At 40.6% G+C, this 25,526-nt stretch overlaps 3 protein-coding genes across 5 annotated transcripts; 2 read left to right on the top strand and 1 right to left on the bottom strand.

Annotated features, from left to right (window-relative positions):
• Positions 1-332: 332 nt before the first annotated feature.
• On the top strand, positions 333-4,603 carry LOC144007667 (sodium-dependent neutral amino acid transporter B(0)AT3-like). The gene is made up of 13 exons (XM_077507497.1): positions 333-405; positions 1,049-1,132; positions 1,231-1,390; positions 1,501-1,641; positions 1,715-1,846; positions 2,055-2,236; positions 2,306-2,416; positions 2,489-2,601; positions 3,147-3,432; positions 3,528-3,732; positions 3,805-3,964; positions 4,031-4,193; positions 4,269-4,603. Exons 2-13 carry the CDS (start codon positions 1,088-1,090, stop codon positions 4,455-4,457), a joined length of 1,887 nt encoding a protein of 628 aa, XP_077363623.1. The 5' UTR covers positions 333-405; positions 1,049-1,087; the 3' UTR covers positions 4,458-4,603.
• Positions 4,604-6,663: 2,060 nt separating this feature from the next.
• Positions 6,664-11,778, top strand: slc6a18 (solute carrier family 6 member 18). Its single transcript, XM_077506573.1, has 12 exons — positions 6,664-6,906; positions 7,205-7,345; positions 8,627-8,764; positions 9,119-9,300; positions 9,374-9,484; positions 9,564-9,676; positions 9,761-9,889; positions 10,180-10,336; positions 10,456-10,660; positions 10,746-10,905; positions 10,986-11,148; positions 11,225-11,778. Exons 1-12 carry the CDS (start codon positions 6,771-6,773, stop codon positions 11,420-11,422), a joined length of 1,833 nt encoding a protein of 610 aa, XP_077362699.1. The 5' UTR covers positions 6,664-6,770; the 3' UTR covers positions 11,423-11,778.
• Positions 11,779-13,381: 1,603 nt separating this feature from the next.
• Positions 13,382-23,295, bottom strand: tert (telomerase reverse transcriptase). Of its 3 annotated transcripts, none has more exons than XM_077507732.1 (16): positions 22,727-23,295; positions 20,857-22,075; positions 20,595-20,784; positions 20,370-20,523; positions 19,680-19,847; positions 18,001-18,162; positions 17,836-17,937; positions 17,683-17,768; positions 17,490-17,606; positions 17,161-17,232; positions 15,923-16,111; positions 15,549-15,675; positions 14,509-14,570; positions 14,044-14,168; positions 13,828-13,953; positions 13,382-13,738 (listed from the first exon to the last, which is right to left on the bottom strand). In XM_077507732.1, the coding sequence occupies exons 1-16, from the start codon at positions 22,940-22,942 to the stop codon at positions 13,635-13,637; spliced, it is 3,219 nt and encodes a 1,072-aa protein (XP_077363858.1). In that variant the 5' UTR covers positions 22,943-23,295; the 3' UTR covers positions 13,382-13,634. The 3 variants fall into 3 exon arrangements, with proteins under 3 accessions (XP_077363858.1, XP_077363860.1, XP_077363859.1); XM_077507734.1 differs by lacking the exon at positions 22,727-23,295 and adding an exon at positions 22,432-22,512 and having other exon boundaries at positions 13,384-13,738; XM_077507733.1 differs by lacking the exon at positions 22,727-23,295 and adding an exon at positions 22,280-22,416 and having other exon boundaries at positions 13,384-13,738.
• Between the last annotated feature and the right edge of the window lie 2,231 nt (positions 23,296-25,526).

Here is a 25,526-nt window from a genome sequence, read left to right as displayed (position 1 = left end):
TCCATTTTGAATAAAATCGAACCATCCTTGAGTCGTATCACACCCCATGTATCGAGACAGGTATCAAACTGACACTGTCTTTTATTGGAGAGATGCACACCCACAGTAAACAATTAAATTGGCAGAACTGATGTTGTCTTAAAGGGTTTATTTTGGAATAAATGCTTAATACAATCTAAACTGCAGAGCAAAAAAAAAAAAATCGACATTGTAAATGTATAAAAATGTATTTGGGGGGGATTTCTGTAATAAATTTTGTCTGATGAAATTGATGATAAGAAAATTTGTTTGTGATGTCATATTAAAGAGTTCAAAGGTATAGAAGAAGAAAGCTTTAATATTTAATAGACAGTCCGATTGGGCAGTCGAAAGACATTCAGTGTGAAACTGCCTTCGAAAGGAGAGGTGAGTTTATCTCAGCTCTTCGAGCTCTAACTAGTTTTTAATATGTAAAAGCCATATTAAATGTAAATTATTTCAAATATGTTCAATACGATTGCATTAACTGAAATCTGATTGGCACATCACTGCATTTTTTAAGTTATACCTAAACTTGTTTTTTTGTTTTTTGTTTTTTTAAATATATATATATATATTTTTTTTTAAACAAACAAACAAATTGTTACACAGATTTAATAACGTGATTTGTATGTGGTGAGTTTGATTTCAGCATCTTAAACAATAAATAAATAAAATTGGCCAATAAAGTATACCGGATGTCTTCCTTTTGTGTTTGGAGGAAATAGTCGATTCAATCGAAACTACAAAAACAATTGGCACTGGCGATTTAAATAAAATATTTTTGTTATTGTTATGGGAAAGAAACATGAAAGAAACATTAGACTGCATATGACTTCCCACTTCTAACAAAACATGAACTCACCATCCGTAGACCAACAATAAAAGTGACCTGATTATGAAGAAGAAAAAAAAAGTTCCAGTCTAATTGTCACATTGCTGACTTTGCTAAACGCAAAATTGATTAAACTGTTGAAATGTTTCCCAATTTTTTTTCAGCTGGTGACCTTTATGTGACTGTCTTTTGCAGAAACATTATCTTCCTGGTGGTCCTTACCCGAAATAGTCAATGTTTCGCCCAAATACAGAAGACAAGAGGCTCACCGGCATAGAGGTGAGACAAGGGGAGGAAATACAGTCACACTCAAATGTGTTGCACTATTGCCACATAATCAATTTGTGATCTTGTGGTAATTTTTTTTCCCCCTCCAGCTCAACATCATCATAGATGTTGAGAAGGACGAGAATACCAGGGAAGAGAATGAAGTCAAATGGGACAACAAGGTGCAGTACCTGCTGACCATCATTGGCTTTGCAGTTGGACTTGGAAACATTTGGCGCTTTCCCTTCCTTTGCCAAACTTACGGAGGAGGTGAGATCCTTTAGTTTTGAGAACAGTTGAGGGTCTTAACTTTGGTCCAAATACACAAAGGATAATATTCAGTTTTCGGAGGTCAAGTAAAACGTTTACTGCATTGACAGGGGCTTTCCTCATCCCGTATGGGATATCGCTGGTGATTGAGGGTCTCCCCTTGCTCTACCTGGAGTTGGCGATTGGACAAAAGCTCCGCAAGGGAAGCATCGGAGTGTGGAAGGAGATCTCACCCTTTATGGGTGGAGTTGGTGGGCGAGCTCAAGATATTGTGATCCTTTTAGTGTCAAGTAGATATGGTGTCAATTTGTTTTCTTCTTCCAGGTATTAGCTGCATGATGATATCTTTTCTGATCGCCCTTTTCTACAACTCGGTCCTGGCTTGGGTCCTGTGGTACTTCTACAACTCGTTCAAAAACCCTCTGCCATGGAGCCAGTGTCCGGCGAATGACACACGTAATGATAAATCACACTTGCAGTCGTTAGATATCGTGACTGATAAGCCATATTTGAGGGAAATGAGTTCAGGTTGGGCAGTTAACGCCCACATGGGCAAAGAATGCCAGCAATGGCCTTTCTAAAGAAAGATACAATGAGCAGAATGAGTCACAACATTGCAATTGCTGTCTAAAATGATCATACTCACTGTCATTGCTCCATCCAGACTTGACTATGGAATGTGTGAAAAGCACCCCGGTCAACTTCTTCTGGTACCGGAAGACCCTCAACATCACCCCTGACATTGAGACCAGCGGTTCTCCACAGTGGGGGTTGGTGGCCTGCCTAGCCTGCGCCTGGTTTATTATCTTCATCTGTTTCATCAGAGGAATCAAGTCCATGGGAAAGGTCAGTGTTTGGCTCGAAATCCCAACCGTTTCGTCTCAACTTTGTGTTTGCATTTGGCTTTGTTTATAGGCTGTATATGTGACAACCACTTTGCCCTACGTGGTTCTGACCATTTTCCTGGGTCGTGCCCTCACCTTGCCCGGTGCCATAGATGGACTGGTGTATCTCTTCACCCCTGACGTGAGTTTTTGGCAGACGCTTAAGACGCATTTACGGATCTCAACTCAACAGCCTGGTGTGCACTGTTTACAGTGGGGGGTACTGAAGAACCCTCAGGTGTGGCTTGATGCCGCCACGCAAATCTTCTTCTCGCTCTCAGTGGCCTTCGGAGGTCTGATAGCGTTTTCCAGCTACAACAATCAGCAGTAAGAACTTGTAAACCAGGGGTCTCAAACTCAACTTCTGGGTGGGTCTGGGCCACATCAAGAAATTCCGCAAAAATGGGTTCAAATATCCAGAAAAAGTGCATTGAATCCAGTCTTCTCAATCTGTATTGATAACGTCAGTCCGGAATATTAACGGTTCTTCAGGATGGTGACCCGGTCCTGTCTCTTTGCATACTGTCGGATTTCTTTAGCACGACTTTCTCCGTCTATTCAAGTCATGTCGAAAATGTCCATCTCCTATTTTTCTTGAAATTAGATGTTCTCGTCGCCTATCTTTATCTTCACTTCGAATAATACATGGATAACTTTTCCTTCCATTCGGTGCCACTTCAGAATTATTTGAAGTGATTTTTTTAAATGCCCAGGGCAATGACACATTAAAAGTAGGGGGCACGAAATATCATCCTGCGGCAGCAAATGGCCCCCGGGCTGCAAGTTTGAGACCTCTCTTGTCACCAAAGCGGTCAGATGGTTTGCCAAGCGCACTCTTGTCATTTTTGTTGTTGTTGTTCTGTGCGTCTTAGCAACAACTGCGAGAAGGATGCTCTTTTGGTGGGAATAACAAACAGTGCCACATCCCTATACGCCTCCATTGCCATCTTTGCCATCCTGGGCTTTAAAGCCAACAACGACTTGGAAATGTGCCAGAATGAGTACATAGAGATGGTCAAGGAAATTACCCGACAATATGACTTAAAGATTCCCGACGAGGATGTAAAATATGACCAGTTGGTTGACTACTTGAACACGACATATCCAGAGATCCATTCCAAGCTGCGAGAGTGTAACCTAAGCACCTTCCTTGACCAGGTAATGGAATTCTGGAATTGGATTGATTTTTCCTCCAAAAAAGAAGTCTTTACTGAATGTTACCAACGTGGAATGTTTTGGACGTTTCCCTCTAGAGCGCGTTTGGAACTGGCCTTGCTTTTATCACGTTCACCCAAGCAGTGCTGGAGATGCCGTACTCGCAAGTGTGGGCGGCCTTGTTTTTCTTGATGCTCTTCAGCTTGGGCTTGTCCTCCATGTTTGGCACCCTGGAAGGGGTCCTCAACCCCATCCGGGAGCTCAACCTGGTGCCCAAGTGGATTCCCCTTCAATTGTGGACAGGTACTTCCAAATAAATGAGAAAATTACGCTAAAAACTGAGTGGAAGTGAAAGATTTTTGTTGTCGTTTGCAGGGATTGTCTGCTTGACTGCCTTTTTGATTTCTCTCATCTTCACCTTGGGTTCTGGGAACTACTGGGTCGAGGTGTTCAACACTTACGTGGGCTCCATCCCACTCCTCATTGTTGCATTTTTCGAAATGATTGGAGTATCGTATATCCACGGAATAAAAAAGTATGAATTTCTTCAACTTGCAATAATTCAAGTATGTCGTGCTGAAAAGAAATCTCTTTCCTCAAGGTTCAGTGATGACATCTTCTTTATGACTGGGAAGAATCCCAGTCTGTATTGGAAAATGTGTTGGACCGTCATCAGTCCTGTGATGCTCATGGCGGTATTGATTGCCTTTGTGGCACTCGAGGCAAAGAACCCTCCCCAATTTGGCACATGGAACCCTAAATACGTAAGCAAAATGTACATTTCTCACTATGGATACATTCATTTTGACTCCAAATGTTTGCTGTGTCATGTCTTTCAGGAACTATTTCCCCAAACTCAGCCCAAGCCGTACCCAGGCTGGGTGGTTGCGTTCTGCGTATTACTTTGTACGCTGCCTGTGGCTGCCATCCCAATCGTGGCTTTGTACCACGTCGTCAAGAAGGCCACCAACCGCATTACCATCAACCCATACAGGGTTTCCATTGAGAATTCCGTGCAGGAGCAGTAGCAAGAAATGTAGTGGCTGTTAATATGAAGAATGGGACTGGATGTTTTTGCATTCATGGTCAATTTATTCTGTATTTCTACAAAAGATGTGCACTTCACAAAAGGGATCAATAAAGTCTAAGTCTAAGTGATATGATAGAAAACAAATCAATGTGTGCTGGTAGTACTTGAATCCTTGAATCACTGTACTTGTATTTCACTTTTTCGTGACTAGCAATGATATTTCATACATTTATTTCCAAGTTCAACTCAACCCCGAACCTTATTGTTTTTTTTGTTTTTTTTTTACAATATGTTGTATGTGTATATTAGTCGAAATGAAGCATTTTGGAATCTGAATTAAGCAGGAAAAGCCACCGCTTTTTATCCTTCTATGGGGGCGGCCATTTTGTCAATTGCTGTCAACTGAAAATGACATCACTGTTGCGCTCATTGCTCAGGAAACGACGAAGCCCAGCTCAGCTAGAAAACAGGTGAGCCGTGATTGGTCGTTACCTGAGCCCTGAGTAACTGTGATGTCATTTTTGGTTGACTGAAATGGATACAAACAATTAGATTTGTCTACTTAAATTCCACAAACACAATATTAATCAGAATACCGTGTTTATGGTAGTGGGACTACATAGAACATATTGTAAAAGTTTTTGTTTTGCAATTTAATGTGTGTGTGGAATATGAGTTAAGCAGCAAAATCACCAGTTTTTAATTCTCACGGGGCGGCCATTTTGACACTTGTCGTCGGCTGAAACCGACATCACAATTGATCAATCACAATTTGTTTTCTGAAGCTGAGCTGTGATTGGTTGTTACCTGAGCTCTGAGCAACTGTGATGTCATTAGCAAGTGTCAAAATGGCCAACCCCCTGAGTTGGATTAAAAATTGTGGATTTTGCTGCTCAACTCATACTCCACAAACGCAATAATCATAATGCGTAGACTCGTGGGTGCCCGTACACTATAAAATGTACATTTATGTGATGACTTCACCTTTAACGCAGGTAATTACGGTGCCATTTTGAGTACTTTGTGTAAAGGTTTTGCGACCGACTGATTTTAAAAATCCTGCATGCACGTGCCATCTGAAGCAAAAGACATTTTCAGCAAATTCTTTGTGTAGACGTCAACGCATCAAACCTTTTCATGGAAAACTACCAAGTGTAAATCAAAGTCCAGATCATGTATAGTATGTAGTAAAGTAGCTGGCCGGTTTTCAACTCGCCATCTTTATTGATCCAGTGGCTGGTTTACTGGTGGTGTTTATGACAAGTGGATCATCATTAAAAGAGCTTTATGTCAAGTATTACCTCTGGGTTACTGAGTTGAGAAGGTACATATGGAATATTAATGAAAATGTCAGACCAAAGTTGGAAATTAAAGAACACACCCTTGCATTTGTGCTGTGATCACGTTTTCTGATGCATCCTTGCCAAGAGATCTGCAAAGCGGAAAAAACAAAAAACAAAACACAGATAGCAATTTGCATGCATGTGCAGAAAGCAGGCGCAACTATTGCAAATGCACCCGCAAGTGACCACGTCTGCTCCAAAATTGAGAACAAATTGTCTTGTACGCAAAGTTATGGCTGATAAAGAATGGAAAGAGCTGATGGGCAGCTTACTTGCTTTTGATGCATTCCATCCAGAATGGTTTGTTCCAATTACGGCTCAAGAGTTGCTCACACATTTGGACTGTGAAATCCCTTTTTTTTTTTTTTTTTTTTTTTTTAACTATTTGACCTTCAAACAAAACGTCCACATTGCATTACATTCAAAATATTCACCTGATGCATTTTTGCATCTTTGAAGTCAGCATAACATTGAGAAGGCATCATGCAGGTTACCCATTAATATGGGTGTTTGGTTTAGTGACTAAAACATTCGTTGTTCCCATACCTTTACACACCTTGTAATTTTGTCAACTTTTTGCTGAGTTTTCCACAGAAGTTGACAATTTCAGCATAGTTGACCTCTATGATGCTTTGTTAGCTGCCATAAGCTCTTGATTAAGGAAAAAAAAAAAGTCTTATCTCAAGAGTCTTTACTGATTAAACAAAGGTTAAGTTCAAAAATGAATTGCACATGTCATCCAAACCAGCAACCTGACTGGAAGCTGCTGTATACGACACTCAAGGACAGCCCCCAAGGGAGGCAAAGATGATAAAAGACAAGCCCCGCGCATTAAAAACCGCCACACTCAGGTGAGACACAGGGCAAGGCAGCTCTAATAGAAATCAAATTTCATTTGAGCGCATGCTACATTTAAGAGACTTTGGCAACCATTCCGGAATTGGCCCGCAACGTTTGGCTGGTGCAAGATGGACAAAACAAGAGATGTGCAGGAGGGAGTCACATGGAACAACAAGATTGAGTATATGCTGACCTCCATCGGCTTTGCGGTTGGGATCGGAAACGTTTGGCGCTTCCCATACCTGTGCCAAATTTATGGAGGAGGTGAGTTACTTATTCCACTTCCCACGTCTTGTCAAGTGATTTGCGCGGCCGCTGGCGCTGCATCGATTCACTTCCTCATAGTTCTCAGTGAAGGTCAAGCTGAGCAAACATTGACCCACATGAATGTGCAGCAGGGTTATCAGCTTTATTTACTCACACGGGAGGTGTTGCTAAGCCTCAATTTGACCAATGCTTAACCATTATTAAAGAGGCATTAAGTTACAAAATGGTCGAAGCATGACATTTATCAAGATGACTTCCACTAAACCTTCATGACGACAAATGTTTACATCCTCAGGAGCGTTCCTCATCCCCTACCTGATCGCGTTGGTGTTTGAGGGTCTCCCCCTGCTCTACCTGGAGATGGCAATTGGACAGAGGCTCCGCAAGGGAAGCATTGGAGTGTGGAAGAACATTTCACCCTTTCTGGGTGGAGTTGGTGCGTGCCCCAGGACATTTCCGCAACAATTTTATCACACTGGAGTTGCACATTTCCTCCTAATACGCAGATAAAAGTACAGCAAAAATGACTGATCTGACTGCATAATAGGTCCATGTATATATAGATTTTCTTTTTTTCTTTTTTTTCTTTTTTAAGAGGGGCGTAATATTCAAAGAAAAAACTCACAAATGTAAAAGAATAAAACAAGTATTTTTGACTTTGTAAAGTGGCAAATTTGCAACAAAATCTCACAAATTTACATGAACAATAATCAATACTTTCGATGTTATGAAGTGGCAAATTTGCAAGAAAAATCTCACAAATGTACAAGAAAAAACATCAATATTTGACATTATAAAGTGGCAAATTTGCAAGAACAATCTCACAAATGTACAAGAAAAAAAACAAATATTTTCGACATTGTAAAGTGGCAAATTTGCGAGAAAATCTCACAAAATTACAAAAAAAAAAAAATCAATACTTTCGACATTGTAAAGTGGCAAATTTGCGAGAAAATCTAACAAATTTACAAGAAAAAAAAATAAATATTTTCGACATTGTAAAGTAGCAAATTTGCGAGAAAATCTAACAAATTTACAAGAAAAAAAATCAATATTTTCGACATTATAAAGTGGCAAATTTGCAAGAACAATCTCACAAATGTACAAGAAAAAATATATATTTTCGACATTGTAAAGTGGCAAATTTGCGAGGAAATCTAACAAATGTACAAGAAAAAAAAGAATATTTTCGACATTGTAAAGTGGCAAATTTGCGAGGAAATCTAACAAATTTACAAGAAAAAAAAATCAATATTTTCGACATTATAAAGTGGCAAACTTGCAAGAAAAATCTCACAAATCTACAAGAAGAAAACATCAATATTTTCAACGTTATAAAGTGGCAAATTTGCAAGAAAAATCTCACAAATGTCCAAAAAAAAAACATCAGTATTTTCAACGTTATAAAGTGGCAAATTTGGGAGAAAATCTCACAAATGTACAAGAAAAAAATGTCTATTTTTTACATTATAACGTGGCAAATTTGCAAGAAGAATCTCACATATTTGTGAGAAATAAACTTGGGATATTTATGCCATTTACATTTGCAAGTTTGTGATATTACAAATTCGGGAGAGGATGAAGGAGGCGGAGCGTGTCGCGGTTACGTCACGGATCGCAACCCTGTGCAATGCACAGAACTACGAGGAATCATAGAAGACTCATGGCGCCGTACTGATCATACGTTGATTGAACTGTTGTCATTTTCTCTGTGTAGGCATTGGCTCTATGATTGTATCTTTCCTGGTGTGCAGTTTCTACAACACTATCATAGCATGGGTCTTTTGGTACTTTTTCAACTCCTTCCAGAACCCTCTGCCGTGGAGCCAGTGTCCACTCAACGTTAACCGCACAGGTAATTTTCGATGTCTTGTGATTGTACTTTACAATGGCTCCCAGTCAGATACGGTTCTGTGGTCTGCAGACTGTGGTCGGAAGTTCAAAGCAAACATGGTGAAGCTGCATTTAGCTGTTATGCTGCACGCAAATGGAATAAAGATGCTAACATTTATATCTAGGTTGAGAACTTTCAATTTCACAGTACAGTACTAAAGAAGCACTATTATTGACTAAATAAAAAAGCAAACCTGTTACATTAATCTCTAAAAGTTTGGATTGACTTTAGTCCAGGAAAGGAACGGATTTGATCAATAAACCAAAAGGAGATCATGATTAACGATAAATTGTTTTGTATCCGTGATCCATTCAGGCTTTAACGAGGAATGTGTGAAGAGCACCCCAGTCAATTTCTTCTGGTACCGTCAGACCCTGAACATCACCACTGACATTGAGGCTAGCGGTTCTCTGCAGTGGTGGTTAGTGGTCTGCCTGGCCTGTGCCTGGTTGACGATGTACATCTGTATCATTAAAGGAATCCAGTCCGTGGGAAAGGTCGGTCTGTAGGCTGCAGGCATAGTTAAGACTTCTCCTATTTGCATCTTTCAATGACTGTTCTATATTTTAGGTAGTGTATGTGACAACAACGTTGCCCTACGTGGTACTCACCATTTTTTTGTTCCGGGCCCTCACCCTGCCCGGAGCTACAGATGGACTGATGTATCTCTTCACCCCTGATGTGAGTTTCCTCACTTTTTTTTGGCGGATACTTGAGCATTACAGCTCCAAAGTCAAGAGGCTGATGTGTGTGATTTCAGTGGGAGATATTGAAGAACCCTCAGGTGTGGTTAGACGCCTCGACTCAGATTTTCTTCTCTCTCTCGGTGGCCTTTGGAGGTCTGATAGCGATCTCCAGCTACGCTAATGAGAAGTAAGGACAACGTCATAATTGTAGAAACTCTTTAGAGTATTTGTGAAGTGCGCTCTTTCATCTGTACCGTTTTGTATGTATTAGAAACAATTGCGAGAAGGATGCTGTCATCGTGGGATTAATAAACAGTGCCACATCCCTATACGCGGCCATATCCATCTTTGCCATCCTGGGGTTTAAAGCTAACGCCGGTTTTAACACCTGTCTAAACGAGTAAGTACAGACCTTCCGATTGAAACTTATTCGTTCAGGCACACGGCTAGGTAGGACAAAAGTGGCTTGGGTTTTGGTGTGGAATCTCGACTATGTGGTCTCACTCCTTTCGGAGTCGTTTTGCACCCCAAAATACTGATTCCATTGGTGGTTAGAAGATAAAAACTCCCACGCTAGCGCATTCAATGTCACCCGAATGAAGTACCTGGACGAATGAGAATAGTCACAGGCACATTCAGATCTAACGTCTTTGTAAAATCCAGACATATGAAAAACAAAAATATTTGCAGAAACATCCTAGTTTTGACCAACCACTATGAGCTTTCGGACCAGAATATAACAAGGGACACCTACGACCACTGGGTTGAGTATCTGAACTCGACAAATCCAGACGAGTTCTCCAGCCTGCAACTGAGACCCTGCGACCTGAAAACTTTCCTTGACCAGGTGACGTCATTCTGAACGCACATCAATCCCGCGGGTTGTTTCCTGCTCTTTCCTCCCATGTCATTTAACTGCACTCAATGTACCAGACAAAAATGTGAAATATTTCTTTTTAATCACAGAGTGCTTCTGGAACTGGCCTGGCTTTTATAGTGTTCACTGAAGCGGTGCTGGAGATGCCGGGCTCGCAGTTATGGGCGGTATTGTTTTTCCTAATGCTCTTCAGCTTGGGCCTCTCCTCCATGTTTGGCAACGCAGAGGGAGTCCTAAGACCCTTCAATGACCTCAATCTGGTACCCAAGTGGGTTCCCCAAGAACTCATCACAGGTACCAGAGATCTCATTACGAGAGCAAGTTGTTGAAGTCGTTTCCAGGAAATGATTTTCTGAATTTCTATTTGTGACTTTTGCAGGGGCCTTCTGCTTGATGTCATTTTTGATTTCTCTCATCTTCACCACGGGCTCTGGGAACTACTGGGTGGAGATCTTCAATAGCTACGTGGGCTCCGTCCCCCTGCTCATTATTGCCCTTTTTGAGATTATCGGAGTTGTTTATGTCTATGGAATGAAAAAGTATTGATTTTTTTTCTTCTCTTCCACAATACAGCTAAAGCCCTGCAGCACGACATTCATCTGTGTGTTTTTTTCTCTAGTTTCAGCGAAGACATCTATTTCATGACTGGGAAGAGGCCAAATCTTTATTGGAGAATTTGTTGGACTTTCATCAGTCCTTTAATGCTTAAGGTAGTGTTGGTTGCGTATGTGGCCCTCCAAGCCCAGAAACATCCCTCGTACCCCGCATGGAATCCTGCTTACGTAAGTGGAATAATGGGTGGAATTTTAACCAAAGTTTTCATGGCCTGAATTTGTGCAATGACATTCTTTTCTTTAGGAACTCTTTCCCAAAACAGAGACTAAGCCCTACCCGGATTTCGCATTTGCCGTCATCATCCTCCTTTGTGTCGTGCCTGTGGTTTCTATCCCACTGGTGGCTCTCTACAAAGGAATCCAAACGGTCAAGAAGAGGTCTTCTCCACGGGCGGGACTGAACCCATACGGCAACGGCGCTTTTGAAATCGATGCGCAGTAACCTCTGCAGCTGTTATCATGAACTATGTTTCCATTCCGGAAAAGGAACCTCCGGGGCACGTTGTTGACAGCTAGCAATTGCTTTCTTTTATGTTCACAGTGTGATTTTTGTCAGAACCCAAGACAACATATTGTTGTCTTTCGGGGATGAGTTGAGTAGTTTGTAGAAGTACTTCATACACTGCGGGTGAGTGGGAAGGCTTTTTGGCATCATTTTTTTTTTTTAAAAGACATATACATGTATTGATATGTCAGTCAATAAAAATGTGAGCACGTGCATGAAGGAAAATATTGTACAACAAGCAACTAAAACGTACACATGTAGTAAATCTCAGACATACTGGATTGCTTTCTTACGTCTAAATGGAAAACTACAGAAGCTTGGAAATGCCACTAGTGTTCAGTAAACATTTTTGACTGGCGAGCACACATATTTAGATGAAGCTAAAGGAAAAACTTACATCCAAGTAACTTTTTACTTTGGAATAAAATAATTCAATTCAATTTCATTACTTTACCCCAAATTGAATTTCTGATTCAGTTTGAACACAATTTGCAGGGTACAACCTGAGCTGGTTGCCAGACAATTGTAGGGCACACATGGATGAACAAGCATACACATCAAGGGACAATTTAGCGTTCAATTATGTACTAGGCACATGCAGGGAGAACATGGAAGCATACAGAAAGGCTGGATTTAAACCCTGATGTGCGGATGTGCTTAGCAATTGGCCACCAAGCCTGTTCAGCTAACGGATATAAACAAAAACATATTTGCAGTCAAATAAGAAACTGCCCAAAACAGATAACTGTCCCTATATTTTTTTTAATTAAAAAAAAAAAAGCTCAAACTGTAATAATAAATTAGAATTACATTTTTTCCTTATATTTTCTCCTTTCTTGAATTCTCATATGTATTATTAGTTAAAAATGTCAAATTTTGCACATAAAAGGGAGCTAAAAGAAAAACTTTTTTTTTTAATCTAAAAAAACAAAAACAAAAAACAAGGAAGTCTCATATAATTCTACAAAAGATTGCATATTTTGCAAAACCCAATAAAAAAAGATTGTAAATATGTCTTTGCTTTAAACACAAGCATAGCCAGCTCAGTGGCCCACTGGTAAGCATGCCCGGCTTACAATTCAGCATTCCAGGGTTCAAATCCAGCCTCCAGTCTTCCCCACGTGGCACTTCCACGTTCTACAGGTCCCTGCCTGGGCATTCTTCATATGAACAGGTTGAACCCCACACATTTTGTTCATACGTAATCAGAAATTTGATTCGGGGTAAAGTAATAAAATTGGCTTTAATTAATTTATTCCAAAATAAAAAGTTACTTGGAGGTAACTTGTTTTTATTTGGCTTGGGAAAAATAAATATATTTGATTTATATTCAATTGAAAATGCTTCCAACCAAATCCTGACTATAACGAGTAAACCTAAAACATTTATCTGTACAAATTGCATTTTTTTTTTTTAGTTTAGTCCAATGAATTGCTTTTTTCAGTGTACCTTGAGAGGTACACTGATGGGATTTTTGCTGTGGGAGTGGGATGTACTTGTAGGCTAAATGCTACAAACAGCACATTTTCCCATAATGCCACGGTTGCATTATGATTAAAAAAAAATAAAATAAATAAAAAACATGTCAAGCCTAAATCATGCACTTACTGCAGACATAATAAATCATCCTTCACAAATAAACATTTTTTTAACTTAATTTTCATAATATTTGTGTAATGTGGGCCAACTGCTTAAAAAAAAAAAATCCACTCTTCCAAGTAATAACCTGTGGCATTATGGGAAATTAGCCTACAAGTACATCCCACTCCCACAGCAAAAATCCCATTCTGTCCAAGTCCTGGACAATTGATAGATTAAAATAAATAAATAAATAAATAAATAAATAATCCTGTCCCATCCCTGCGGGATTCTGAAAAAATGTCCACCTTTAATTTGAACGTACTCGCCAGTCGAAGATGTTTACTCCACATCGGCCATTCCAAGCTTCTGTAGAAAATTACCGACAAACTTAAATCATAATCCAGACAGACAAAGGATATAATTCATTTGTAGAATTGGGCGTTTTCCATTATAATCATTTTATTTCTGGTGGTTAGATTACAGGCTGTTTGTCGCAAACATTCGCATCCAAACCTGTTGGCTGATGATGATTATTATTTTTTTTTTTACAAGGGAGATATGACACTATTTAAGTTTGGATGGTCAAGAAGTCGACGGGGATCCTGGGATTGGCCGCTTGTCTCACCCTGGCCAGTCGCAAATCTCCAAGACGGTGCTCCAGACTGCGCTTCCCTGGAAGGAACAGACACCATTTTGTCTTTTTGCAGAAATGTCGACCATTTTGTTTTGTGTGCTTCCATGCTTTTCCTGAGAGCGCCTACGTTTCCGCAGATGGGGAATCATGCCCTTGTATAGGCGGCGATGTTGCGATAACACCAGTAGGAATGAAAGGCAGAAAAGCAACTCCACTGCCTCGTCTGGCACAATGCTGCCCAGGTCCTTGCGACCTAACAATTCAAGGACAAAAAATAAAAAAATAAAAAAATTCTAATCTGATGGTCCACTTGAAATGAAGCCCGATATTTAAAGTGGAAAACCTTTGTTGTTACGTCTGAGGAGCTGATTGGTGTACTGAGCCATGTCCCATACTATCCGCAGAAAGTTGACAGGGTTCTTTGCAACCGTTTGGCCAAATGGCAAACTCTGGGCACACACGTGGAATCTAAAAATAGCCCAAAAGGGAAATCTAAATGTTTGTATAATCTGATAAAAGTTCCATTCAATTACTTCTCCTCTCATTGTAGCTAGTGATTAACCAGCCCTTTATTAAGTCATGGCTGAGACAGGAAGTGGTGTCCTGCTCACTGTTTACCATTGCCTTTCATTAAAAGCACTTTTCGAACTCCAGTATACAAATACATACAATTAATGTACTTAAGTTGTAATTAGATGGTATTTTAGTAGAAATCGTCACATTTTGAAGTCAAAAACACATTGATTAAAAAATGTCAAGAGAATTGTGTGATGAATATGACTTGATGTAGCTCAGGCTAAGTCGTGACCTGAATGCATGAAGTAGCACCAACTTGTAGATATTTTTGTAGACTGCTGCCACCGAATTTGTCTGCAAAGAAAAAAAAAAAAAAAGTCATTTGATAGTGACAAACATAACAATTAGGCATGTTTGATACCACTTATTTTTTTTTTTTTAAGACTGATACCAGTACGAGTAATCAACTTCTGAGTCGAGTCACCGATACCACTAGTACTTTTGATACATAAAATTTCCCCCAAAAAATAATTTTGAAGACCTATATATCCCAATATAACATTTTTCCATGGCAATTTTCTATTCTTTTCATTTCTAATTTGTAGTTCCTGATTGTAAAACGGCCACAAGAGGCCGTCAAGAGGAACCGATACCTTGAAATAAGACCAGGCATCGGCCCGATACCGATACCAGGTATTGTTACTCGCTCATCCCTAATAAAAATACAAATAATTGGAAGATTAGCGCGGGGCTGGGCAATCTAACTCCTGTGGGTGACATCGGGACCACTTGAGCAATATGAGGATATTTACCACTCGAAAAAAAATAGTGTCCTACTCGGGATGTTTTTTGTGACATTTGACATATTTTCCACCTTTTAATGAAAATCAAGCTCTCTACATTCATATGTGATGGGATGCTTGACCTCCGGGAGGCGCAGCGGAAGCTAAGCGGTGGTGTCAGCTGGAAGGGTCTATATGAATAAAATGACCAAAAGCATTCAACACACACAATCTGATAAAAAAAAACAACAATAATACAACTTTTTTGTGGCCTTCGCATGATATCATGAAGAATATATAAAAGGAAATGAAGCATTTTACTGGCTCAGTTATCAGCTCTTCAATCTTTGATAAGAGCGAATTAGAAGCCGCAATGACGCGTCGTGACTCAGGCTATTATCATACAACACGTTTACAGCTTTTTACTCATCACTTAGCCAGGCGCTAACAATTAACATCATCCATTATTGCCCCCCGGAGAGGAAGTTCGCGAGAATTGAATTTCATGGCACTCGGTAACAAGGAAACTGCGAACATTCCTGAAGCTGACCTTCAGATCCAAGAACACGACGTTGCACTTGAGTCTGAGGATCAGCATCAACTTCCTCCTCATTTGCTCGCCGGCCGACTGGAAAGAGCCCAACGTCAGGCTGTGGCGCAGCGACAGGCCCGAGTAGCTACAACGAGAGAAGTCAAACCCAACAGATTTCAAATTTCTAAGAATTTGTTTTGTGCTGTTATTTCTTAAGAGAAAGATTGTTGTGAAGAAATGAACCGGCATCCGCCATTTGTCTCTTATGATGTTTTCTAAGTAGGTGCAAAGTGCAGCGAGGTTTTGCTTTGACTTATAAGAGACCATAAAAAACGCACAATAACAAATCAGAGAACAAAAAGCCTATTGTATATTATTTACAGCTGCTTCACCTGGAGTAATCTTTATAGACGTCGAGCGAGGACGTGTCAAGCAACAAGCCGCACCACGGGAAGAGGCAACGGGGGGCGAGCTTGCGGATGCCGGCGCAGGAGGCCGCAATTTCCGGCGGCGGAAAGTTGACCGCCACCTTCTGCGGGTTGACCACCAGGCCGTACTGCGGGACGCCGGCGAGCAAGACTCTGAACAAACAAAAATATGGAGATGACTCACGCTGAAGTTGGCTGGGCTCTTTTTTTTTTTTTTTTTTAATTATTACATTACTGTCCTCCATTTTACCACAAGAGACCGGTTCACAATTTAGCGGGAACAATCCATTCATCCAATTACAATATAAGCAACAAATGCATATTTCAAGGAACCGTGCTCTACACATTCATAAAACAAGCAGGATCAAACCTAAAGTAAAAAATTTAAACTGTGAAAAATTATGAGATTTGAATGAATGGGCCAATAAATGGCTGTTAGCTAGCAAATATGTGAGCTAAAACTACAAGCAAAGCAACAGGAAATAAAATGGCATGATCTAGTAAAACACTTACGCGTCTATTGTCTATTATTTAAAAACAAAAATCACCATTTTGCAAGTTGGAAAAATTGTTCAATAATTACATGCTGAAAGATTTTTAATATACATTTTTATTAAGTTAAGAATTGGAGTACAGTGCTCCCTTGCAATAACGCGGTTCATTTTTCGCAGCCTCACTGTATCGCACATTTTTTTGGGGGGTGCAATTTTGTACACATTTTATTACAGTAATATAGTTATTTTGTAAAAATTTACGATGGTTTGTACATTGAGAATGTTTAAATAAGAAATGTGAGAGACGTGTATAAACTGTATGGTGAGGGTTTTTAGAGCCTTAAAACAGCTACGGGTATTTTTTGGAACTGAACCCCAGCGGAAAACAAGGCAACACTGTACTGGAATGTAGACTTTTTGTGCAATGAATATCTGCTTCGCATATTAGTTATCGGCCTCCTTTCTAATGACCATGAAAAAAAAATATTGTCACCATCATAAAATAATTGCTTACATTTTTTATTTTTTGCAAAAATTATTTTAGTTTTTTGTTTTGCCTAAATCATCTCCCCATGATACAAATAGTTTTACTTTTTTGTGTTTCCTGAAAAATCTGAAAAAAAAAAAAATGACTGTGTTCAATATGGGTCCATCTAAAAAACAAACACCACAGAGCAAGGTCAAAATGAGAAATAACTGTAATCATACTTGAGAAAGTGTTGTGCCTCCTGTAGGTTGGGCGTGATCAGAAGGAAATCATCCACCAGTCTCATCAATCGTCTGGAGAAAGCAGACTAACTTCAATACACTGCCCTCTACTGCTGAAATGGCGTTACTACATTTTAACACTTTTGGAATGCAAATCCAAGTACAGGGCGTCCTTGTTTTACGACCGTTTTGCTTCTTTGGCGGCAACGTGACCCAAATTTGTATGCAATTTGCGTCCAATATTTGTATGTATTGACAACATATTCTTACGCCGCAAATGAAGGTCAGGGCCATCGTAAACCAAAGACGCCCTCGTACGCGCTCAGTACCCTTTGAGTCCCTTCGTGTCTTTGAACAAGACGTTCTCCATGTGGCCATAGCAGAGGCAGCAGAGCAAACTGGACGCGACGGATCCCTGAGGAATCCCGCGACACTGACGGTACATTCTGACAGGGCCCAAATCCACAATTATGATACGCAAACCCGTGATTGGAGCAAAATAAATAAATAAATATACCTTACTTATTCCCAAACTGTACGACACTGTCGGTCAACATTTGGGTGAAGAACTGAAGCACCTTTTTGCCGTGAAGATCTGAAGAGAAGTGCTGAAAAGTGGCAAAAATGGAAACTATCTCATCATCGACAAGGATTATCCGAGGCCGCCATTCCAACCTGCTCCACCAGGATGGCGTGGTGGGCTCTGCCGCTACTTTGCAGTGCCGTCACGAAGCCTTTCATGTTGTTGGAGCTCATCTCATCCTCCACAAAGTCAGCCTGCAAAAGAAGAAGAACTAAAAAAAAATTGTTTGAAGCAACCACACAAGGTTTCATTTGTACCTGTCTAACAAATGACTTCCTCAGGCCCTCGAAAGAATCCGCCCAGATCTTGGCGTACATGCGTATGGTGAAGGGTTGCTCTTGGACGGGCGACAGGGCTTGGCTGATCACGTGGAGAAGTGTGTCGTGAGGCAGACTCTCGTACGCTCCGCTGACGTCCACCTTGAAGTCAGGAAAGGAAGGGTGAATAGACGCATTTAACTTTAACCTTTGAAAAGTGGAAAATGTGAAAATTCAGGATTTAACGCTGCAGGTCCAATTCCAAGTTAGTTTTGGTCAAAGATTCGAAACGGTAATTTTTATTGCTGCTGGTTTTCTGAATGCGTTGCACAAGTTTCGAGGGCAGGGGTGTCAAACTCATGGTAGCTCAGGATGGAGGAAAATATATTACAAGTGGGCCGGATCGGTATAATAACGGTTATATAACTTAAAAACAATTGCCGTCAAATTATATGCAGATTTTCGCTATTTGTGGGCCAGCCCTAAATTACGCAGTTCAACTGAAATCATACTGTTTCAAAAAATAACATGTATGCAATATTTCACTCGCCGCCATTTTCCCCCTGGTGGCCCAATGGGATTTTTCACTGTGCTTGAGATGGGACTGTTGGAATCTTAAAAAAATAATAATTCTTAGTGCTCCTAATTAACGTACAGTAGCTAACAAATTTAAAATATATATATTTAAATGATTCAGGTAAATTGCATTACAAACAAAAAAAATTGTATTTAACTGACTGCCAAACGTTATCCAACATAAACATGGTTACAATATACCACATGAAAGAGCGCATTCCATTCTATCATTAGAAAAAACAAAAACAAAACATGTTTCAACCTTATTCCGTTCTTTAGTAATCACCTTTGAAAAGAGGTCATTTGAATTACATGAAGCGAAAATGGAAAAAATGGAGAAAATTTTTTTTGTGAAAAAGACACATTTTGTGCACTTTTGTGACTTTGACACTGATATTTTTTGTTTAGTGATGCTCTGTGAATTAGATTTAATGTGACAAACGCTTTGATCATTTACGTCATCCTTGAAATTTTATCATATCAAGTCATGTTTCATTGGAATTTGCTACACAGAGAGCCCATTGAAAAGAGATACAATGCTGCCATCTGCTGGCCATATTTGGTTTGCTTTTCATTTTATTTCACAACCCAGATGACAGAGTAGCGCTGTACAAGACGTTGCGCTGCCCATTAAGAAGAAACAAAATGTAGTAAACGTCAATTAACGTTTATGGCGGCATTTAATGGAATTTTAGCATACGTCATGAAACGTTTTTGGCGGTCAAAGAGTTAAATACCTCTTTACAAACAAAATTTACAAAAAAAAAATATGTGCATCCATCCATTTATCTGAACCGTTTTTTCTCACGTTACAGGGGAAAAACAAAAAAACATTCATACGTAACTTTATAAACCGTTTTGGGCGACAGAATGCAATGCCTTTGTATACCACTAGAGGGAGCCAGCCACTGTAGTTCGATACCCACTGGTGACCAATGTGTGTATTTTGAAGATCGCCCACGCATCATATTTTTAGCCACATTTGAAATAGGCCTTATGCCCACCAAAAGAAATCGAATTCAACCAAAATAATAATAATTAAAAAAAAGTGGTACTTGAACCACACACTGTTAAACAGCTTTAATATGCAAATGATGTACAACCTTTACAAAGTAGAGGGGCTGTGGCTTCTCCTTCTGTGCCGGCGCGAAGGTGGACAACACCTTGTGGATATCAGCCACTCCCCACACTGTGGAGCCCAGCAGGGATGGAGAGGCACGCACGCAAGCCCGTAAGACATCCCTCAGGTCACGTACGTTCCTTTGGAAAGCCTACAAGAGATGATGGGTAGGTTTTAGAATTGTTTAACTCATTTGCTACCAAGGACGTATTTATATGTTTTTTGTTGTTTTTTATGCTAGAGCATACAGAAGGCTTCGATGCAGCCTCTCAACAGCAAAGAACGATTGCAGAAATGGTAGTTACCACACAAACGGCCAGCAGGTGGCAGCAGAGCAAAGGAGATCAACCAGGGCCATGTTGAAAAAAAGCTCAATTACAATTCTAAATAGATTTGTGACTTAAAATTGATTAAACTTAGCCATATTCTAATGCTAATTGTTGCAAAACGGAAACAGATAGAAACATACTTTTTTTTTTTACCTGATGAAAGAAGAGACTTTAATATTTCTTTTGATAGGTTCCATGTTTTTATAGCGAGAGAACACAATATTCTTGCAAAATCAGTCAAAATCCAGTAAAACAGCCGGGAGCGAACAGGATTGCTTCAGTGAAAATGGTGGCAAGCAAATGAGTTCAATAAGACATTTTGAAAAGAATAATGAAGAGCGTACCCTCGTCTTGGCGTCTGTTCCCAAAACTCGCGTGATGGGCCTCATGCTGTCCGTTTTCGGGATGAAGCGCAGGCGGGAGACGACGGTGCTTTTGGGGAGGGAAGCCACCTGCGCCGGAGTCAATTCCTCCAACTGGCCCTTGGAAATGTGATCTCTACAAAATCACAAACGGCCATCATGAGCTTCCGTGCTGAGCATGCGCGTTGTTTTGTTTGAGATGCCCACCGGAAGGCCAGCTCCTGCAGTCTGCGCCAAATCTCCTGTCTGTAGAATCTCAGGGCGTTTTTCTGACCCATAGACTCCGTCACGTAGAAGCAGGCTCGCACGAGGCCCACGACGTAGCCGTCGAGGAGCCAAGCGAGCAGTTGACCGAGCACCCGGGTCCGATACGCCAGCTCGCTGGGTGGCATCCGGCCTGCAAACAACAGTTGTTTGACCAAAGATGTTTAACGCCATTTATTAAGATTTTTTTTTTTTGTCATCATACCTTTCTGACTCATCTTCAACCAGTCGCAGTCATTCACCTTCATTTTCCACATCAGCTCCGCAATGGAAATCTTGTCAAACTTGCTGCTGCACAAAAAGCGCCTGACCCGTGCCAAAAAAAGACCACGGTTTTCCTCAGAGCCCCAAAGCTCAGACGGGACGACGGCGCACAGGCACTCCTTTACGAACAGGTAGACCCGGTGAGGTGCGCAGTGATGGGGCAAAAGGCAGCTCAGTTTGTCTCGGGCCAAGTCGCTGTGCACCAGGGCGCACATCCGTTGCAGTGTTTTGCCGTAGGCGTACCGCCTGTGTCGACGCAAAAACTGTTGAAAAAGATGGATCGCGTTAAAAAAGCGACGGGGGAGCTTCTTCGGTTTCCTCTCCAGTCCGTTCAGATACGCGAGCCCCTCGAAGAAAATCAGCCTCACCACATCCTGACCTTGTAGTCTCTTCGAACCCGCCGCGCTATTCTTCTTCCTGTTGAGAAGGAACCCCTTCATGCCCCGGCCCCCGTAAAGGAAGGCCAAGGTGCGTATGAAACACTGCGAGGGAGGCAAAGGGGGGAAAATGCCTGATCTCCAACTTGGCCCTCCTTCCAAAGGAGCTGTACTCGTTTCAGCTGTTTGTCTAGAGACAGAAGCGCTCACCTCCACAGGCTTGAAGGTCACCGACTGCCCTTCTTCCACTGTCTCTTTGCCGTCTTGAGCTGCTCCGAGTCTTCTCCTTTTTTCAAAACTTAGCACGTCGTCGTCATCCTTCGCGTTGGTTTCTCTCTTCCTTTTCCTACGCGAGGCTCTAAAATCCCTCCTTTTCAAGCTCACCGGCCGTCTATTCTTCACAGACGTAGCATGACGACGGAGCCCGGCTCGAGCCTGGAGGCAAAACCCGGCAGGGACGGAGGTCATGGAGACCCTGTCGTAGATGGGAGCGCCGCACACCTGGAAAGCGCACGACGGCGGGACCGCCACAAACACCGAGCAGCTCTCCAGCAGGTGACGCGTGACATCGGTGCCGAGACGCAGGGCCACTTTCTTCCACAGGTCGCTGCCGTGGATGTAGGCGGCGCTCTGAGTCAACTCGCCCTGGAACTTGAAGTGGTCGGCGTCGCGCTTCTCCTGGTCCACGCACAGCAGGTTGTAGCCGTGTGCCAGGACGTTGCGCTTTTTCTTCCTTTTCATGCTGTTGAGAATGAAGGCCAGCAGTTCGGGCAAAGTGCAGATCTGTGGAAAGGAAAGGGGCAAATAAAAACACTATATTATTCCATGGATCATCTCGTGAAGTGAGAGTATCTTAGCTTAGTTATTTTTTAATGATTAATGATATTCATCTCTGTGAAAGCACTGATTATGCAAATTAATTCTCACAAAAAACAATGAACATGTTGATCAAGGTAGGAAATGAATAAATAAATATGCAACACTTACTTTCTACTTCCAATTCAGCGCTTACGTCACAATAAATAAATTAAAAACAATAAATATATTAAAAATAGATGTCGGTGAAAGGACATTTGATTTGTGAACATCATTTTTGATTTCAAAATGTGACGAAATGTCGTTTGACTTGAACAACCTACCTGCTGTGTATGTTAATCACAGACTAAATCAATCCAGGTGCGTTGCGTTGCGGAAATACCAGAAATGCCCGGATGTTAAGAAATAAACGTCTTCGAGTGTTTACGTTGTCAAAAGCTCATTTAATATCAGTTCGTTAATTATTTGATGACATACACTATTTAAAAAAAGAAAATAAATACGCTTTAATCAGCTTTTTTTAGAGTGAGAAACTACTTGCATGCAGACATGTATTACAGGACTCTTGATAACAGGCTAAATAACTCGCTTAAGTCGGAAGTCGTATCGCCTTTTTACCTGGTGGCTGCTTGGAACTTGCTGAAGCTCCTTGTCGTAGCCGACGAACACGCTCCTTACGAAGGATTTCAAGCGGTTCGTGTCCCCCTTTTCGACGAGAACAACTTTGTGCCCCTCTCGGAACACGATCCTGTCCATAAGCTCCTCCAGCGTGTGTATGTGGCGATACAGAGGACGCAGGAGGTGGAGAACCGGGGTTAGATCAGATGAAGACATAATTGTTTACTTCAAATGTACTAGTAGTTTTAAAAAAAATAAATGCACATGTGCATCCCCACAGATGTGAAGAGGCAAAGACGACACGCCCCCTTTGAGCGGCGTGCCTTCGGCGACGCTAAGCTAGGAGGGGCAAAGTCACAGCACATGTTAAAGTGTGGTCGAGAATAAAACCGAGAAAGGTCATGTATTGCTAGTACAACGTTTTGGCACTGACAAAAAGTGAAACTCGTGAAAATCGGTTGACAAGTTTACACGTTATGCTTACATTTCAACGTCAAGCCATAAACTGCGACGGGACTATCGCCCCTGTCAAAATGGCCGCCACGTAGTCACGTTGGTTAGCAAGTGGGCGTCGCTTAACCTCGGAAATCCGGTGGTCCCGCGCTGACGATTTAAAAAAGGGATGACGCCCAATCAGACGGCGTTGTTGTCACGCATCAGCGGTCCGTGTAAAATCATACACGGATTCTGCTCGATTATAGAAAAAATAATAATCATTATTATTTTGGCAATTATTGAAATAACGATTATTAAAACAATGTTTATTTTTTGGCTAAAAAAACAATCTAATGTTTAAGCAAAAATAAAAAATATTAAGTAATATTAATAATAATAAAGTAATATTAAAATATTAATATAATAATATAAAAAATATTAAGACCAATTAAAAAAATAAAAACACGATAATTATGTAAGTCCATTTTGGACCAAACAAAATTTATCATAACATATATATATATATATATATATATATATATATATTATTTATTTATTTATTTATTTATTTATTTATTTATGTTGGCAAAACCTTGAAGTTGAAGTGCAGCATGTGCACTGTGCAGTCGGACGATAATTTATTTTTTTGTACAAAAAAAAAAAAATGTTTAAACGGTAAAATAAATAAATATATATATTAAGAGAAATACAATTCTTTGAAACACTATAATTATGCAAGTTACTTTTGGATGAAACGAAATGTATTAAATTAGTTATTTAAAAAAAAAATAAAAAAGTGCAAATGTATAAACTTAAACAACTAAAAAATTTGTATTAATAATCTTTTGTAAACGATTATGCTGATCTTTTAATTGTGGAGTGTAATAATTGAAATTGTAATTGAATTTCGATTAATTGCACAGCCCTAGTTGATACTGACACGTGATTATGTGTTTTGTTCAGGAGTTTCCCAAACCGGAACAAATGTCGACCGTCCAAGATAAAAATATCTCATTGCGCCTGAACGGTCAAACCTTCGCCTGGCGGCTAAATATGGCCGCCATTCAAAAACACCTGGCCGCCATTTGTCAGCGACACATGGTGAGGAGGCTGTGGGTCATCTTACGGAGCCTTCGTTGGACTCGTTTCCTCTGAAGAACCTGAGCGAGGCCGGGAGAGGGCCAACGAATCGGCCCTCGAAGTTGTCGCCTCTGTCTGATCAAGTGGTGTAGAGCCAGAGGCAAAAACGAGAAGCTCAAGCGGCCTCCTCCATGACAAAGACACTGAAGAAAGAGGCGCTCAAAGCCACGGCGCGCTCCTCTAATCCCCCGCAAACGAGATCGTCGAGGCCTCGACTGACGAGTTTGGACGCCGTGGAGGCGAGCAAGAGCGGTCGCCTGGATGAGGTTCAGTGCCGAGGCATGCGAGCTCATTTGTGCAGCAAAGGGGAAAAAAATGCCCATTGAATACTGTAAGGGCAATGCCACCATCTCAACAAACAAACATGGAACTAAAAAGTGATGAAATGATCCAAAGTCCGCCAACAAAACAGGAAAAGTTAACCGGGCAAGAATTCTTAACATGTAAACATTGAAAGCCTAAAAAAAAACTTCACCAACACTAAACTCTCACTATTTACAGGGAGGCCTGTAATTACCTATCGATGCCACAAGATGGTGGCAAAGCCTTTTTTTCTCTATTAGATAAGGCTATGGCTTGACGAAATGAAGTGTCTCTCCTCACTTCAACATAGTTCCTTGGCACAAAGATGCCACTAGATGTCACAAAAGCAATAGTAGCGTGCATGCCACCCCTCATGAAGCAAATTTTGTAAGATGACTTTAAAAAAAAAACAAAAAAAAACGTTCTCACTTTAACAAAAAATATTTTGTTAGTAGTATTAAATATTTTTGCGGAGATATTAAATTAATGCTAAGATATTAAATTATTAAATTAATCTTCCGTTTTCACTCAGGAAAATGCATTATATAAATACAGGATGTATACACATGAACTCCTTCTCAGTCTACACCTCTGGGCTTCTGTTAATGTGTGGTGGTGATTTTTTTCCCTAATTTTTTCCAGATTTTTGTTTAACAGTAGCATAAAAATAGAGCAATAGGTGTAAGAAAATGCAATTGCATAGAACTAAACTGAACAATTCTGTTTTATTTTCTGACAATATTTCATCCATCCATCCATTTTCTGAACCGCTTGCTCCTCACAAGGGTCGCGGGGGGTGCTGGAGCCTATCCCAGCTGGCTATGGGCAGTAAAAACAATTTTCAATATTTTTTTTTTTACAGTAATTCTAAGAAAAAAATTAAAACAATTTATGGGGACTTTTGCCCATCATTACCAACTCC

Source organism: Festucalex cinctus, chromosome 19, assembly GCF_051991245.1.
Source record: "Festucalex cinctus isolate MCC-2025b chromosome 19, RoL_Fcin_1.0, whole genome shotgun sequence".
NCBI classification, from domain to species: domain Eukaryota; kingdom Metazoa; phylum Chordata; class Actinopteri; order Syngnathiformes; family Syngnathidae; genus Festucalex; species Festucalex cinctus.
The sequence above is the reverse complement of the archived record's forward strand: the minus strand, read 5'-3'. Positions and strand labels throughout refer to the sequence as shown.

Excerpts from the sequence above, each read along its gene's own strand:
- LOC144007667 (XM_077507497.1), top strand. The coding sequence starts at position 1,088 with ATGTTTCGCCCAAATACAGAAGACAAGAGGCTCACCGGCATAGAG. Across the intron at positions 3,433-3,527 it reads TAAGCACCTTCCTTGACCAG|AGCGCGTTTGGAACTGGCCT; the intron begins GTAATGGAATTC and ends GTTTCCCTCTAG. Across the intron at positions 3,733-3,804 it reads TCCCCTTCAATTGTGGACAG|GGATTGTCTGCTTGACTGCC; the intron begins GTACTTCCAAAT and ends TGTCGTTTGCAG.
- slc6a18 (XM_077506573.1), top strand. The coding sequence starts at position 6,771 with ATGGACAAAACAAGAGATGTGCAGGAGGGAGTCACATGGAACAACAAG. Across the intron at positions 9,485-9,563 it reads TGTATCTCTTCACCCCTGAT|TGGGAGATATTGAAGAACCC; the intron begins GTGAGTTTCCTC and ends GTGTGATTTCAG. Across the intron at positions 9,890-10,179 it reads TTTAACACCTGTCTAAACGA|AAACATCCTAGTTTTGACCA; the intron begins GTAAGTACAGAC and ends AAATATTTGCAG.
- tert (XM_077507732.1), bottom strand. The coding sequence starts at position 22,942 with ATGTCTTCATCTGATCTAACCCCGGTTCTCCACCTCCTGCGTCCTCTG. Across the intron at positions 18,163-19,679 it reads AGCCCCTCTACTTTGTAAAG|GTGGACGTCAGCGGAGCGTA; the intron begins GTTGTACATCAT and ends CCTGACTTCAAG. Across the intron at positions 14,571-15,548 it reads TCGTGTTCTTGGATCTGAAG|ACAAATTCGGTGGCAGCAGT; the intron begins GTCAGCTTCAGG and ends TTTTCTTTGCAG.